Raw genomic sequence first — 15,672 nt, 5'->3', positions numbered from 1 at the left:
GGAAAAAGAGGGAAAAGCAGAGAAAACAGATCTGCAGTGCTGGTCTCCCATTGCTGCTATGGGTTGTTTCTCCATGCAAATATGAGCATCTACATTTGAAGAGCTGGAAGCTTCTTCAGGGAGAATTCATCCAGAGCTTTTTCCTTGTCGGCATGCCAGTCAGGGTAGGACCATGCTTATTAGTGGGATATGTTACCAGCTATCAAGCAGCTGCCTTTTGAAACTAAGTAAATTTGGAAATACAGTATTGCCTGTGCATTTCATAACCACCAAAGAGAAAAAAACCCTGAGCTATAACCAGCCACCTCCACTTCCTAACTGATGCACCATTGTTCAGAGGCATAAGCCAAGAGTCTCTTCTGCAAGCCTCCTTATTTTCATTTCTCAAAAATCTTTTGGCCATATGGTGCATTTTTGGGGCGTAGTTTTGGCAGACAAATACAGCTCAGCAGGCTTTAATGTTTTCCAGGTGTTGGAATATTTGAGAACAAGAAAGTAAGTATGATATAATAACACGCACATACATATGAAAACTGACTAGTAAACCAACATCGGTCACAAAGCTGAAGTTCATCGAATGAATGAGTGCTGAACTTCAAGAAGCTAGAAGATAAACAGCTTGCTAGCCTCTGACAGCAAGCTTGCGTGGGGAGACTACAAAGCTCTCTAGAAGTCAGTTAGGCAATATGGACTATGATTCAGCGATGCTGATAATGACTGGGCCTGTCCACCATTCCTATCTTCTTTTGTTTTGAATCCAAATTTGCAGTAAGGCTAAGATTTTGATTAGGCGTAGCCAAGACTGCTGAGCCAAACAATGCCCAAAATACAGGACCCGTCACAGAACAAATAGAAAGGAAAAAAAAAAGCCTAGACATCCAATGCATACAGCAGTCCTAGAAGCTGAAGCTGGGATTTGGATAGACTATCCCAAAACTGCACCTGCATGATTCAGCAGTCTGGATGCAAAAATTATGCACGCATTATAAAGTACCATAATGTGTTATATACATTATATAACCAAATCAAACACAGGTAGAACAGAGGTAGATCTGGACCTAAATTGCAAGGTCAATCCAATGATGTGGGTAACAGCATGGACATTAACTACTGGAAGCATTGCTGAACTGGAGCTATTTCTTTCTGCAGTCTTAGGAGTGCAATGCCACTAGACACAAGGATAATCAGACAGCAGGCAGGGCACACCCAGTAGCATCTGCTTAGTCAGTGGTGAAATCCTGAAGCTTTCTTTTCACTCCATCTTTTCTGGTGGGTGGTGGGTTGGAGGATTGTACCCTTAGCAAAGTCACATCCTAAATCTAATTACTGAAAATGCATCTCGCCAAGCATTGCCTCTTCATGATATATTAAGAAATGACTCTGCATTCCACCAGGTTGCGTAGCATCACGCCACTGATGTGTTATAAGCAGATGTTTTCTTCGACATGTTGCTCTGCAGTTCAGTGCATGAATCCACAGTTTTCAGTGATGGTAATCAGGAGATGTACCAGAGAAGACAATGATGAGGAGTTATCAAGAACCCAAAAATGTATTTAAGGCTGTGTTGAGAATAAAGGTTGAAAGAAGCAAGTTTTTCCAGGCTCCAGCACACTTTCCAAAGAGAAAGAGATTAGTTGAGCCCATATTTACCTCATTCAGATATAGCTTCAGATTTCCAGTGTACTCATCCAGAACAATGCACCTCAAAATTTGATCAAGGTTTTTTTCCTAGCAGGCAAAATCTCAATAAGATTGTCTGACACCAGGAGCAGTGAGGTGACTTCTTATCCAAAATGATGAATAAAATGGACAAAGCGTTCCTGCTGAACATCTAAAACTGTAAATGGGTGTTATGCTTAGTGGCAGGAGGTAGCAGCAACAAAGCTATGCAGCAGCAACTGTACAATAGAAGCTTCAAGAAGAGACTGAAGAGCATTTCTTCAGAGGAAGGATGACATCAGCTGTTTTGAGGGTAGATGCCTTATACATTCGCTCTATAATTTTTAATAATTTCATTAAAATGCAGCCAATTCACTTCTGACACAACCAAAAATTAGATAGAATTTGGAAAGTGCAGCGCTGAAGAGGCGCTGAATGACAAAGCATCTGCCTCAGTACTTCTCCCTAGGAGACAATGGTAGCAATAAAGATGAACAGGTTACAGTGAAGCTGGTTAGCAGAGATGAGGCAGCCTTTTGCCACGAAAAGTCATGAATAAGAATCAAGAGAAATAGCCAACTAATGCAACAATGCCTGAGAGAGCAACAATAGAGACAAATGAAGTCCTAGCTGGACTGCTGAACCACACCTACATGACAAGGCTGCTACCAATTCCCTGTTCCAAGGTCTCCTTCTCCCCTCTAACAATGGCAGGCTTTGGAAATCTCTGCTTTAACGAGCTCAGAATAACAAATTATGTTACAAAATCAGGCACTGATGGAGTTTAACAAACTACAGGGTCCGGCAATAATTTTCTTTGTGCTTCATACCGTTGTTACTGCAACAGGGCTCTTCCCCCCCCATCCCCCCAACCAATGTACTCTGCAACCTATTGTATTAGAAAACACATCGAGAATTTATAAAACTGTCATTTCACTTGCGATATCTTCCTGGATCAGCATCTCAAGAAAAGGACAAATAAACAGTGAGTCGGAGCAGCCCGTAGCCGGACAATAACAAGGCTGAGCGCCCAGCCTCCCTTCCCATGCGTTATTGTCTTTATTGAAACACAAATAAATCTTGAGCATTAAAAAAAAAAAAAAAAAAAAGAGTCCTGGAAAATTCTGCAGCGGAGAGAAAAAGTCTCACCGCCCGAAGTTAGACACAAAGGCATGCTGCGCTGCCGCTCCGCCAGTTTTCGACGCGGAGGAGAAGGAAAACGCCTCGCACCCCGGCGAGGTTCGGCGGGGACGAGCCGCCCCGCAGCCCCATCCCCACGGCAGCCCGACCCCTCCCCAGCCGCTCCCGGCGCCGCGGCCGCCCTTTGTCCGCCCGGGGGCTGCCGTAGGGACCGCAGTGCGGACTGCGCCACGCCCACCCGCCCGGAGCGGCGGCTCCGGGGCTCCCGCACGGACCCTGCGCCCCGACAATGGGGGCTCCTTCCCGGCATGGACCTCACTGCGCCCGCAGCCGGGGGTCCGCAGCGCCCGCACCCCTCTGGGGAAGGCTGCGGGGAGCAGGGGAGAAGGATGCGGAGAGCAAGGGAGGGGAGGATGCGGGGACCGAGGGAGGGGAGGATGCGGGGACCGAGGGAGGGGAGGATGCGGAGAGCAGGGGAGAGGGAGGATGCGGGGAGAAAGGGAGGGGGGCATGCGGAGACTAAGGGAGGGGAGGATGCGGGGACCGAGGGAGGGGAGGATGCGGGGAGCAGGGGAGACGAGGATGCGGGGAGCAGCGTCGGGACCTCGGTGGAATAAAAAGCCGCGGAACCGGTGTCGGCTCGTGTTGCCGTGCCCTGCGTGTGGCGGGCGAGCCCCGGCCGCGCCCGAGACGGAGAAGGCGCCGTCGGGGGATGCCGCGGGTCCCCGCTGGCTCACCTCGCTCGATGTTGGCGATGGATCGCCGCAGGTGCTCCTCGGTCACCAGCTCCCCGACGACCACCAGCAGGTAAAACTTGCTGTCCAGGAAGCGGTGGGAGAGGCTGGGCGAGGGGGAGGTGGGGTTGGGGATGCTGCAGGAGGGCTCCGAGTCCACTTCGACCACCACGGTGGCCATCGCCGCCGCCCCGCTCCGCCCCGCGGCTCCGGGGCGCTGAGGGGAGAAGGGCTGCTCGGCGGCGGCTTCGCAGGCGGCAGGGAGGGAGTGAGGGCGGGCGGGGAGGCGGTGGCGCTTTTATACGGAGACGGTGCGGGGCAGGAACCTGGCGAGGAGGAGGAGGAGGAGGAAGGGGGGGGAGCCGGCGCATCCCCGCGCCGCCGCCGCCTTTCCAGCATCCACAGCTGATGTCATCTGCGGCAAATCCTCCCCGCGGCGGCCCCCGGAAGCAGGAAGGACGCGGGGGGCGAACAACGCCCCGAGGGGACGCTGAGGGGCGCGACCCGAGGCTGGCTCCTGGCCGCGGGGTCGGTGGAGGGGACCGCGCATCCCGCACCCCGCATCCCACATCTCCCACCCTGCATCCTGCTCCCCGCTCCCCGCATCCCGCACCCCCCCACCCTGCATCCTGCACCCTGCTACCCGCGTCCCCCACCCTCTACATCCCACCCTGTACCCCGCACCCCGCATCCTGCACCCCTCACCCCGTATCCCACATCCCTCACCTCGTATCCTGCACACCGCGTCCCATACACCACACCCTGCATCCCACACACTGCATCCTGCACACCACATCCCGCACCTGCATCCCACACCCTGCATCCCGCACCCTGCATCCCACACCCATCAGCCCCGGGTCTGCCTCTGCTGCACCACAACACCGAGACCCACCCCGGGCTTGAAGGACAGCAGTGAGGAGCTGCGGGTGATGCCTGAACAGACCTGGGGAGCTCATCTGGGAAAGCCAGCATCGGGGGCTCCCACTGCACCCCTGATGCCGATGGGTGAAAAAAACAGTTCCAAGGCCGTGGATCCTGCCTTCAGCATCTTGCTGTAGCACTGCAGCAAAATTTGAGTCACGATCCCCACCCCCACCCACAGCAACTAGCAGTCTAAATGTTCTTGATACCTTCTTTCATTTGAAAGCAGTTAACTTAATAAGATGATTCAAACATAGCCTTTCTGCATTTATTCAGGCCTGTGGATGTATGGCTTACACCAGAAAAGCACTGGTTTTGGACAAGCTGCTGAAAACCTTACTGTTAAAGCTCCTGAAGTTCAAAGGGCTTTGGGTAACTAATTTTGACCAGGCTCAAGCAACTCCAGGGAGCGATGGTATCAGAAAGCATCTACAATTACAAAATCAAGGGTTTCATTCCTCTTCACATAAAAGTTAGACATCTGTTCCCCAATACTCAAAGACCCACTCAAGAGATAAACTCAATCACCTCCTAAAGAGTTTTATCCTCTCCTAAAATAGGATATAGCAGTCAGATAAATCAGCCTCTCCAAGATGAGCCTCTCACTTTACCAACAGAAGGAAGGCACTGGTGTGCGCTAGGCCTCTTGTTTGTATGGCTGAAGTGATATGGGAGAAATCTCACTCTGACTTAGAAAAGGATTTGAACTTTTATAACGTGTTTTTTTATTAAGACAACCTCTGGCCGCTGATTGAGAAGACACTTCCCCTGTGTGCAGCTCCTTCCAGAACTGGCTGCTCAAATTCCCTGCCTGCTGCTCAGAAACACAGAGTACGTGCCTGGAGGAACTGATATGTCAGTGCTGTTTTCTTAGAATATGTATTTTGTTCCAAGGCACACTGGTTCTCTGCTAATTAAGGTGCATTTCAGGTTGTCGTTACAAAATTATCTGTCTTACTTGCCTGGAGGCACCCACAAAGATTGAAACGTAGGTTCAGGTCTGTAACACTGTACCTGCCTACAGCACCCAGTGTTTTTAATATGAATAGTTTGTCTGCATAAATATGGTATTGAGAGCCTTGGCTGGTACAGTGCATTTGGATGTTGCATCCAAAGTAGACTATTTTTTCTAAACTGCCGTTAGTCTGAAGGATTTAGAGTACAGACAAGCATTTTTTACAGCCATGTCAGATGGCTGAGATGACACAGAAGACAAAGGTGCTCATTCTTCACTGGAGCTGACACTGCTGATAGAACAGATGCAATGGCATAGATGCAGAAGAATAAACAGCAGTTCTTCTAAAGTTGGTGAGGTATTAATAGGTACAGAATGTTGCACTTTGGGTACCCCAGTTTGTCTGAGCCAAGCTATGACTTTGGTGTTTCCTCACTGAACCTGTCAGTGTCTGGCTGCTGGCCAGAAAAGCCGGCCAGCTTCTGGCTTTTCCCACTGCAATACATAGCTTTGGTATACGCCTTTGTTTTGGTCAACAAGAGCAGCTGGCCTCTGGAGTGTGAAAGGAGCTTGCCAAACAGATTTGCTAACTGTTTGCAGAATAGACTGATAGTGGTTCCCAGACATAAAGGTAAAACAATTGCTTGCCTCAGGAACACAGCAGATTAGATGTGCTGCCCTGAGAAATGCACACAAGTACACAAAATGCATTATGGGTGCTTCCTTAGCACCTTCTTATTTTAAGAAAAAATGAAAACATATCTAACTGGAAAAGTGTCTGTGGATATGAAAAGTAAGAGGTGAAAAGAATATGTTGTATCAAAGAAGATGACATTTGCATGCAAGTAGGTAATACAGATATACTTGATCTGGCCTACCAAAGTCCAGCTAGAACATGTATGATAAAAGGCAAACAGTCACAGTATTGTGTTGGGAGATGTGTCACACATTAAAACCCGAAGGACAAGAGGCTTCCTTTGGAAGAAAATGGTTTTGTACTAAACTCTTTAAGGGATGCAGACCTCTGCCCTCATGTATTCACAAGCAGATGCTGCTTCATCTGAAGTTCAGTAAGAAAAGATAGTTTGACCTCCTGAATACATCTCTGAGGAAGCTGCAGGTTCCCAGCTCCATTGTCAATATTCACGGTGAGATTTGTCCTATTAGTATCTCACTTAGGTAGTTTTGTTTGTCATCATCTTTCCCTCTCTAGAAACCTTTTTAAATTCTACAATGTGGAGCGTATCAACAGATCCACTGCTGGGTGAAATGTGGCAGTGTGCTGTGTAAAGCTGACTCAGTGTCATATGACACTCGATGTTTGAAAGTGATACCAGCTTCTTAGCTGTGGCTAAATCACATAGGTATTGCACTTCAGTAGAAGAAACAGCAAAACTCATGTGAGCTATCGAATATGTCTTGCTGTTTTAAAGAGAGCATGACTGATACCTGCTGCTCTCTGGCCTTTTGTTTGCTTTCGTTTGGTTTGATTTTGTTCATTTGGCCAAATGTCACCCCTAGCTTAAAATAAATGCATAACCATGTGTGAGACTTCAGACCAATTTAAGAACTTTGATGGAAGTGAAGTGGATCATAGGGCTTTTAGATGGCCTGTTTTCATTGAGGAATATATCAGTACGAGGACTGAACAATGTGTCATGAAGCAGCTTCATGAAGCTAGTAGGCTTTCATAAGGAGAGGCAGTAAGATATTATGCATTTTAGAGATGAAACTTTGCCAGCCTGCACCGGAGATCACAGAATCACAGAATGGCTGAAGTTGGAAGGGGTCTCTGGCGGTCCTCTAGTCCAAGCCCCCTGCTGAAGCAGGACCACCTAGGGCTGGCTACCCAGTACTGTGTCCAGACAGTTTCTGAATATCTGCAAGTATGGAGACTCCATCACCTCTCTGGACAACCCATGCCAGTGCTTGGTCAATCTGCCAGTGAAAAAGTATTTCCTGGTGTGTGATGAAGTCAAAAATATGTCATCAATATTGCAGCAAATAATACCCATGCTATTTTGTACCTTACCCGATGCCTTCTCAATATGACCTACTGTCACTCTCAATACTCCCATATGTGAATCCACACATCATTTCTGGCGGTCAGCGGTTCCACCACCCCCCACGTGGTCCAGCATTTACCTCCCAGAGTCTCCTCTGGGTGTTGCTTAGTTAGGGAAACTCAGCAGAGCCCGCAGCAGCAGCACAGGGGTGAAGGGACAGTCAGTACATCACCTTGACCCCAGCAGAACAGAAATGTCAACCAGTAGCTGCTGGCCATGATATCAGGAGTCCTGCACACCCCTACAAGAACCTGGCAGTATGGTTAATAATGACAATTCCTCTTGCCTTCTCCTATTATTTTTAGACAGGGCAGCATCCTCATCTGGAACATCCTCAAACTGGCACTGCTAGATGAGCTTCTCCCGCAGCAGTGATATGGCAAAGGCCGGGGGCACCAGAAAGAGCTGTACCTGAGTGAGCAGTCAGGGACTTGGGCTTAGGGACAGGCACCTTCAGAGAGGAACTACTTACTTCACTTTTTAAGACAGCAAGCTTTATGTTCAACTGCATGCTAAGTAAAACATATTTGGCTGACATTAATTTCAAGTATTTTGATTATGTTGCTTCATATTTAATTATTACTTTTTAAACAGCAAAACCAGGAAAATTTGTATTTGCTTGTGTGGAAGTAGCCATTTCAGTCTGTATTTCAGCTGTTTCCCATTCCTCCCACTTTCCTCATAGAAAGAAGGAGTTAAATATTAAAAAAAAACCAAAAACCAAAAACCAAAAAAAAAAACAGTGAAGAAAGCAACACTACTGGTCTTAAAAATAACATTTTCTCTCACTTTCAACTTTCTCTCTAGAAGTGAGAGAAGGATAATGCCAAGTAACATTTTGCTTTAGCTCCCAATGGAAAAAGTGTACAGTTTTAATCAAAGTAAGTTCTCTCTTTTTGCTCAGTGGAAAAAGAAGTAGTTAGAAGTAAAAAAAATAGGTAAGTGGAGAAAGAATTAATTGTAGTGAGAATAAAGGGCAAAAAAAAAGTAATTTCTTGTTGAGTATTAAAAAAAAGACAAATTAGAAATTGATGATTTTGAATAAACTTATCCTGATATTTGCTATGGAAAACTATGTAGTTTTGCATGAAAAAAGAATGATTGCTTCTCTAACATTGGAGAGAAAATAGGGCAGTTTTAAGTAATTAGATCCTGCTTACTAATTAGGGTGATACTTAAAATCCAGCAATAAATTATAGTAAAGACATTGAAAGCAAATATCCATAGTACTGCAAAGCTGACTGTATAAATAAAACAGCAGCAGCAGCAGCAAAACCAACGATAAGAGAATGTGAATCAGCATCAGGCAGTAGTTTTGATCTTCCTTGGAGCAGTTTTGAACCCTTCTGAACAAGAGAGAAGAATGATCTGTTCTGTTGATGAAGGATCCAGCTTAGGCTTAAGGGAGTGGGTTCTGCTGGGTATTAATTCTTGTCAAAGGACTACAAGTTACAGAACTATATGTGGCTTCCAGGGTTAAAATATAATTTATCTGATATCCAGTATAATTTGGATATCAGAAAAAAATTCTTCACAGTAAGAGTCATTGGGCACTGGAACAGGCTGCCCAGGGAGGTAGTAGAGTCGCCTTCCCTGGAGGTGTTTAAGGAACGGGTGGATGAAGTGCTGAGGGACATGGTTTAGGGAGTGCTAGGAATGGTTGGACTCGATGATCCAATGGGTCCTTTCCAACCTTGTGATTCTGTGATTCTGTGATCTCCTATCACAACAACCTGAGGAGCACCGTAGTCCAGAGCCTCAACACACTCTTCCTTTCAGGCCAGTTTTAGAGCTCCCTCTTCACTTAAAGGGAAGGCAAATGAAGCCTTGGTTTTGAATGACTCTCAGTAGACTACAAGCTACTTAATTTTGGGGGTAGCTGGAAGCTGAGAGTTGCTGCAAAGTGGTATTTGCCTCTGTACCACCTACATCCAACCTGCGCACAGGCTGCTTGAAACCTCTCTGCCCTTGCTGCACACCCTGTCTGCTGCCCCAATGGAAGACCTCCAGGTGTCTTTTATGTCAGATGTCAGTCTAGGGCAGAAGATAAAAATATCAATGGACTGTTGGTCACACACTACTCCATCCTAGCCAGTCAGGTGTCAAAGCATGTGGAGGTGCTCCAGTACAAATGGTGCTTTTTTGGTTTTCTCCCAGGATGAATCATCTAAAGCTGCCTCTGGGGACCCAAGGACAAGAAGAAATTTTACATTGTATCCTCATCTAGCTTTAAGACTTTCCTTAAAACACTTTGCAGAGGTTGCCTAGCTCTGTTAGTTCTGTAGGATGTAAAAGTGATTATTACTATTTTACAAGAGTCCATTCTCATGTAGTTGTCTTAGCACACTACAATAGAGTCATAGAATCATAGAATCATAGAATAGTTTGGGTGGAAGGGACCTTAGAGATCATCTAGTTCCATCCCCTGTGCCATGAGTGGGGACACCTTCCACTAGATCAGGCTGCCCAAGGTCCCATGCAGCCTGGCCTTGAACATCTCCAGGGATGGGGCAGCCACAGCTTCCCTGGGTGGTAGAGGTGTATTGCTGCTGTGCAGAGACTAGAAAGTGAGAAAGCCAGGCAAGCGAGTGATAGGTTTTGAAACCCAAGGAAGTGCTGAATCTGCCTACTACAGAGGTCCAGCAGACCACAGTCCTCCACCAGCAACATCCCAGGTATTCAAAGGACAGCAACTTCCCATAATTCATGGCTGCAACCAGGGTAGTGCATCATATTGCACCCTTGCCCAGGAATTTTTGTGCATGCAAACTAAATTCCTGCAAGGGCCTTGGTGGGGCTTTTCATAATATTTCAATTTCAGCGACTCTGAATTTCACTTAAGTGTGTGTACTAAGTTAAGGTGAAATATGGCCTGTTCTGTGAGAATAATTTGTGACAGATATTGCCTAGACAGGCTTTAGTCATTCTGACGATGTACCCTTTAATTTTACTGTCACAATAATCCAATTCTTTAACCATTTCAGCTACAACAAAACCTCATACTTTTTCTATAAAACTCAATACTTCTACAGAATAAATGGAAGGAATGATTAACTACAAGACTGACCATATGCTTCCCCTCCACCTTCTTGCACTTTCTTTTGTGGCTTAATAGCAACGTTACTATTGGTACAATTTTGCAGCCTCACTGAGGCATTTTTTCCCTTCCCTTTTGTTTGTATCTACTCATCTCTCTGTTCCCCGCACTCCAGCTGATACAAAGCAAAGACAATTTAAGGATGTTTTTCCTCTGATCTTTTCTTTCTTTATACTTCATCTGCTCTTTAATTTAGAAAGTAATTCCAAGATGTCAGTATTTTGCAGTAGTTTGGGAGATGTTGGCTAAAGGTCACACTGCAAAACTTAGTGAATGGCCTGGGTGGATAATGAGCAGCAGTGCTGCCTGGGGAGAGCAGCAAGCTGAGCATTTTGCTAAAAGGCTCGCGTTTTGGGACTGGGCAGAGACCACCACCACTGTGCATTCTGAGGTACAGGCAGACACAATCTTTGCTTTGTGCCCAAAAGAGTCTCTATTAGTCTTGCCACAGCAGTGGGCCAAAAGTTATTGTAAACCTAGAACCATGCCATGGGACAGACAAAAGCCTGCCAAAATTTGTCCCTAAGAATTGTTCTGATTTTGGTCAAGTATTCTGTTTGACAGATGTTGCATGATAACTTCTTTGGGTAATGCTGGACTGCTCTTCTCGTGTTTCTAAAATAGGGAAGAAAAGTTTAGTTCTTCATTACTTACAAAGGCAGTGGAGCAACAGTGTTAGAGCAGTTGATGAAAAGTATGATTTCCAATGGAAAACTGTGATATAGATCCATGACCAAGCAAATTTCAAGATACAGAAAAGGGGCATTATTTTTAGTGCTCGTTATCGAACATTCCATTGAATTTTATCCAAGATAGCTTAAACTTCTTTAATTATGTTTTTTTTCCAACTTCTCACCATGCTGGTTGCATCAACTTTTTGAATTCCAGATTTAAAAGGTCACAGTTTAGTCTCAAAGAAGGCAAGGTTTTCATTACCCAGGTCTGATGTATTTTACTGCAGTGACCCTGCATATACGCTTTTGAGATGTTGTCATTATGTGGCACAATAATATGTATTTGTATATATCTTGTACGGGATATACATCAAGCCTCTTCCTTCTCCCAGTAATTCTGCAACTACAGCCTTTTACATACAAGAATAATTCTTTTCAGCACTGAAATGCTGCTTTTTCTAGGATAACACGCAGTATGCTGCAGTTGTACTCAGTTCTGTGTAAACAAGTATTTCCTTTTCAGGCAAAGTTATGGAATTACATTGCACAGATAGAATGTGATCTCCATTTTTTTGCATAATACAAAGGCTCAGGATTTTACCAACATGTGGTCAGACTTCTTCTTGTTTTTTCATTTCACTGAGAAAATCTTGGTTCCTCAAACCATAATACGTCAACTCTATAATAGGAAATAGATTTTCTAATAAATTGAAGGAATGGTGTTGTTTATCTGGACATCCTTACCACAAGTACGAGATGTTTTCTTTGGTTGATTTGTGTTGGGTAGGTTCAGTCATAGTAGCTTTTGATGTAATTGAGAAAAAGCACCCAAACAATTCCTTATTTCTTCATTTACATGTTCTGCTTTTAGCAGCATTAAAACTATTGTAGATTATTCATTCAGTGAAAAGTTTTGCTTATCTCCAGAGGATTTTCTGATTACCTTTTTGTTTTCCAGCTTCTCAAAGCTGTAGACTCAGGCTTCCAGTTTGACCACAGCATTTTCCTTGGGCTCAATTAGTCTCTCAGTCTCACTTGATATTAACAAAATCAGTGGGGATTACAAAGCAGCTGTCCATGGCCACTTTTATAGCAAACTAAATTAAGACTGTGGGAGAAGGACCAGTAAAACTATTAACTAGAAGAAAACTGCTAACACCACCTGTTCTGGTTTGAGCTGAGGCAGAATTAATCTTCTACCTCTTCAGCTAAAAAAAAACCTCATCTATTTAACTTCATTTTCTGGAAGTTAACTGCTTGTTTTCAGATGGTGCCTGTCTCTAGAAGTGATAACACTTAAAATTTATTATTACTACCAAAATAACAGGGCATTGGTATGCAGAAAGGTCATTGCTTACATTTATCCCTATAGAGACAAAGGTCGTCTCCAAGCTGGTGGAATATCCTAAGTCAAAGAAGAAAGAAAAGGTCACATGTGCAGGGAGGGGCGGGCAGGACAAGTGACTCCATACTGACCAATAGAGTATTCCATCCCACATACACTATACTCAGTATAAAACTAAGGGATCACAAGGTTCAGGCTGCCTGGGGAGGTGATGGAGTCACAATCCCTGCAGGTATTTAAAAGTCAGATATATGAAGTGCATAGGGATATGATTTATTAGTGGACAGGCACGATAAGACTTGGTGATGGCAAAAGTCTTTTCCAACCTAGGGATTCTATGATTCTATTTTATTATTAATAGTATCTTTTTTTAATCGTTATTACTATCGCTATCACTATCACTATCACTATTACTATTGCTATTACTATGATTATCGCTGTTGTTGTTGTTTCATTAAAGATGACCCACAAGTCTCTTTCTCTCATTCCCCTTTCCTCTTTCCCTAGGGGGAGTTTGGGACTACAACTGCTCGTGTTTATCTGCCGATACAGCAAGGTTTGGATGTGACTCTACCTTATGTGCTATGACTCTACCTTATGCACCTTATGATGCAAAGTACTGAGAAGAGTCATGAATGGAAGAAGACTGGTGGACAAAGTACAAAGGACACTGGTGAACTTCTAACAAAATGGATAAAGAGCTTTTTTTTCCCCCATCAGAAATACTGAAGTCTAGTTTTTTGTTTCATGCTCCAAGCATGATTAGGGTTGATGATAAGCTTTTTGTGCCATCGTCTTTGAGAAAGTTGAGTTCGGTGGCTAGTGTGCCAATCTGGCTCTGAAGGGCATGGCTGACTGGCAAAGCCCATGTCCTGTTAGTATCTAGAACAGAAAAGGGGGAATGTCAAAGACTGTGAAAAAAATTTAAAAGGAAAGGCTTCTGACTAAGAAAAACAAGAAATCAAGAAAAATTAATGTTTATTTTGACTGAGAATGATGCCTCAGATACTGTGCAACATTATGTAACAATATCTATCAGTACCCCCTTTCCGGTTGTAGGTCTTGCGGGAAAAGTTGAGTAAGAGCAAAGAGGTGGCTAGTAGAAGGGCCATGGCATGGTTAATTGAATTTGTTAATTAATTGCATAAATAAAGGATGAGCAGCTGTGGGAAGATATTTTAGACAGATCTAAACTAATATTCAACCTGAACACTTCTCTTCCCATGTGCTCTGCTTGAAGAATGGATGTTCCAGATGTGGGATGGGAATTAATTATTTGGGGAAAAAAGAGGGAGAGGATTATTCTGACACAATTTCCCTTCAGCCTCAACCCTGCAAAATCCAAGGCACTGCACAAAGTTAAAGTCAAGGTGCGTACTGGCCAAAAGAGTCACTTCATACAAGCAGAAAGATTTCTTGCAGCAATGGTCGTCTGCATTCCCTCTGGAGCAGAACACTGGCCATGCAGTCAGCACCTCTGTTGTCTCCTGATTCTCAGGATCCATGCAACAGCTTTTATTTTTCTCCTTTGGGCACTTACGAAAGCTGACTGATGCTAATGACACTCACCAACTGCCTCTAGGATGTTAAGACTGAGTAAACAACTTCTTATGGTTTTAATCCAATTTCAGCCTTTATCAAATGTGTGGGCTGTCCCATGGAGGTGCATATTACCACAGTGAGAAATCTATTGATGACAGTCTAGATTTTAAGTTGCCTTCTACAGCTCCTGGGAGGGCACCTGGATTCCCCTGCACCTGCAGACCACACTAAAAGCCCTGCTGTAATCAACAGGACAGTTTGCTGTAATCAACAGGGCAGGGGCACATTGTCACATCACAGGACTGCCATACAGCATGCTGCTCTTCAACTTCTTTTCAAGCAGTGCCAATATACTCTGGCTTCAAGTCCAAAAGCTAATGGGATGCTCTCATGAGTAAGCATTTTCCAGACTGAGTGCACTGTGCTCTCTCTGAGCTCTGTGTCTTTGGGGAGGAGTTTCTCAAGATTGCTTGCAGACCCTTACCTCCCTCTATCTCTACATTGTGCCACTGGTGGCTTGGCCTGTCAATCCACTATTGCACTAAAAGCAAGTGTACAAGGATTTATCAGGGACGTCTAACCTATCTCCAGCTTGTTGCCTTGCTGCCTGATCAGGGGTAACCACTAAAATTTTCATTCCATGAGAATTGTTTTCTAGTGTCTTCTAGACAACTTTCCATTTAAAAGCTTTTGAAGGGAGGTGGTTTTATTTTGCTGGGTTTTTTTTTGTCCTGAGCATTAGCAGGAAAACATACACTAGAATCTAATAAACACTGAAAGCCAAGCTGAGTTATTTTTGGCGATGCATCTACAGTGATATTTTGCACTGAGAATTTAATTAACAGTTCTTTTGATGATTAAAAAAAAAAACAAAACAGAATAAAATCCAGCTCATCTTCTGAGAGCTGAATTTGTTCTCTACTGCTAATAGCAGTAAAGATTAGTAAAATCTTATTTTAGTGAGGGTAGTAAGCCTGGGTAATTTGAAAGAATGAGGAGCCCACCTGCCTGGGGAAACTATATTTTACATTTGTCACATTGATGTATTTCTACTAAATGATGTATTTGACCTCCCTCATTCTCCTGGTTTCTTGTCTATGAACTGCGGATTTGCTTGCTTTTGGAAAGCTGTTTGAAATACATAGAAGAAAAGCTAGATATAAGTTCTTAGAGAACAGCAATACCAGACATATTTCTTCCCTGGATTTTTGTTTACATTTGTTTTATTCTGCTCAATTTCCTACATGTGTATTTTACTTTTAAGGAGTTTTCTGCTAATGTTATTCAGTTGTTTGGGTATTTAACCTTAATCATTTATGCTCTTGGTGTCATTGATTCAAAATGCTGGGAGATGATGTCACTATAGAAATGAGTAAAGGTGAGATTTCATAACATGAGAGGACGATCGTTCTCCTTTTGTTTCCTGTTTTACTGTCTTCTAGCCTGAGGGGTCCCCTCATCTATTCCCCAGATACATTTTAAGCATGCTGAGATATTTTTGAAAGAGAGAGTTTATTGTATCAGAGAATTTATCATTCT

The 15,672-nt window shown here is 44.2% G+C and overlaps 1 protein-coding gene across 1 annotated transcript in view; it reads right to left on the bottom strand.

Moving 5' to 3' along the window:
• The window catches only part of MAP1B (microtubule associated protein 1B), a 74,244-nt gene extending 70,430 nt beyond the window's left edge, over positions 1-3,814 (bottom strand). The window contains exon 1 of the mRNA XM_054054117.1: positions 3,537-3,814. Coding sequence (XP_053910092.1) covers positions 3,537-3,714 — 178 coding nt within the window. The 5' untranslated portion in view covers positions 3,715-3,814. The remainder of the gene's footprint in view (positions 1-3,536) is intronic.
• Positions 3,815-15,672: the final 11,858 nt, after the last annotated feature.

The sequence above is a fragment of the Cuculus canorus genome, chromosome Z (assembly GCF_017976375.1).
Source record: "Cuculus canorus isolate bCucCan1 chromosome Z, bCucCan1.pri, whole genome shotgun sequence".
NCBI lineage: Eukaryota > Metazoa > Chordata > Aves > Cuculiformes > Cuculidae > Cuculus > Cuculus canorus.
The sequence above is the reverse complement of the archived record's forward strand: the minus strand, read 5'-3'. Positions and strand labels throughout refer to the sequence as shown.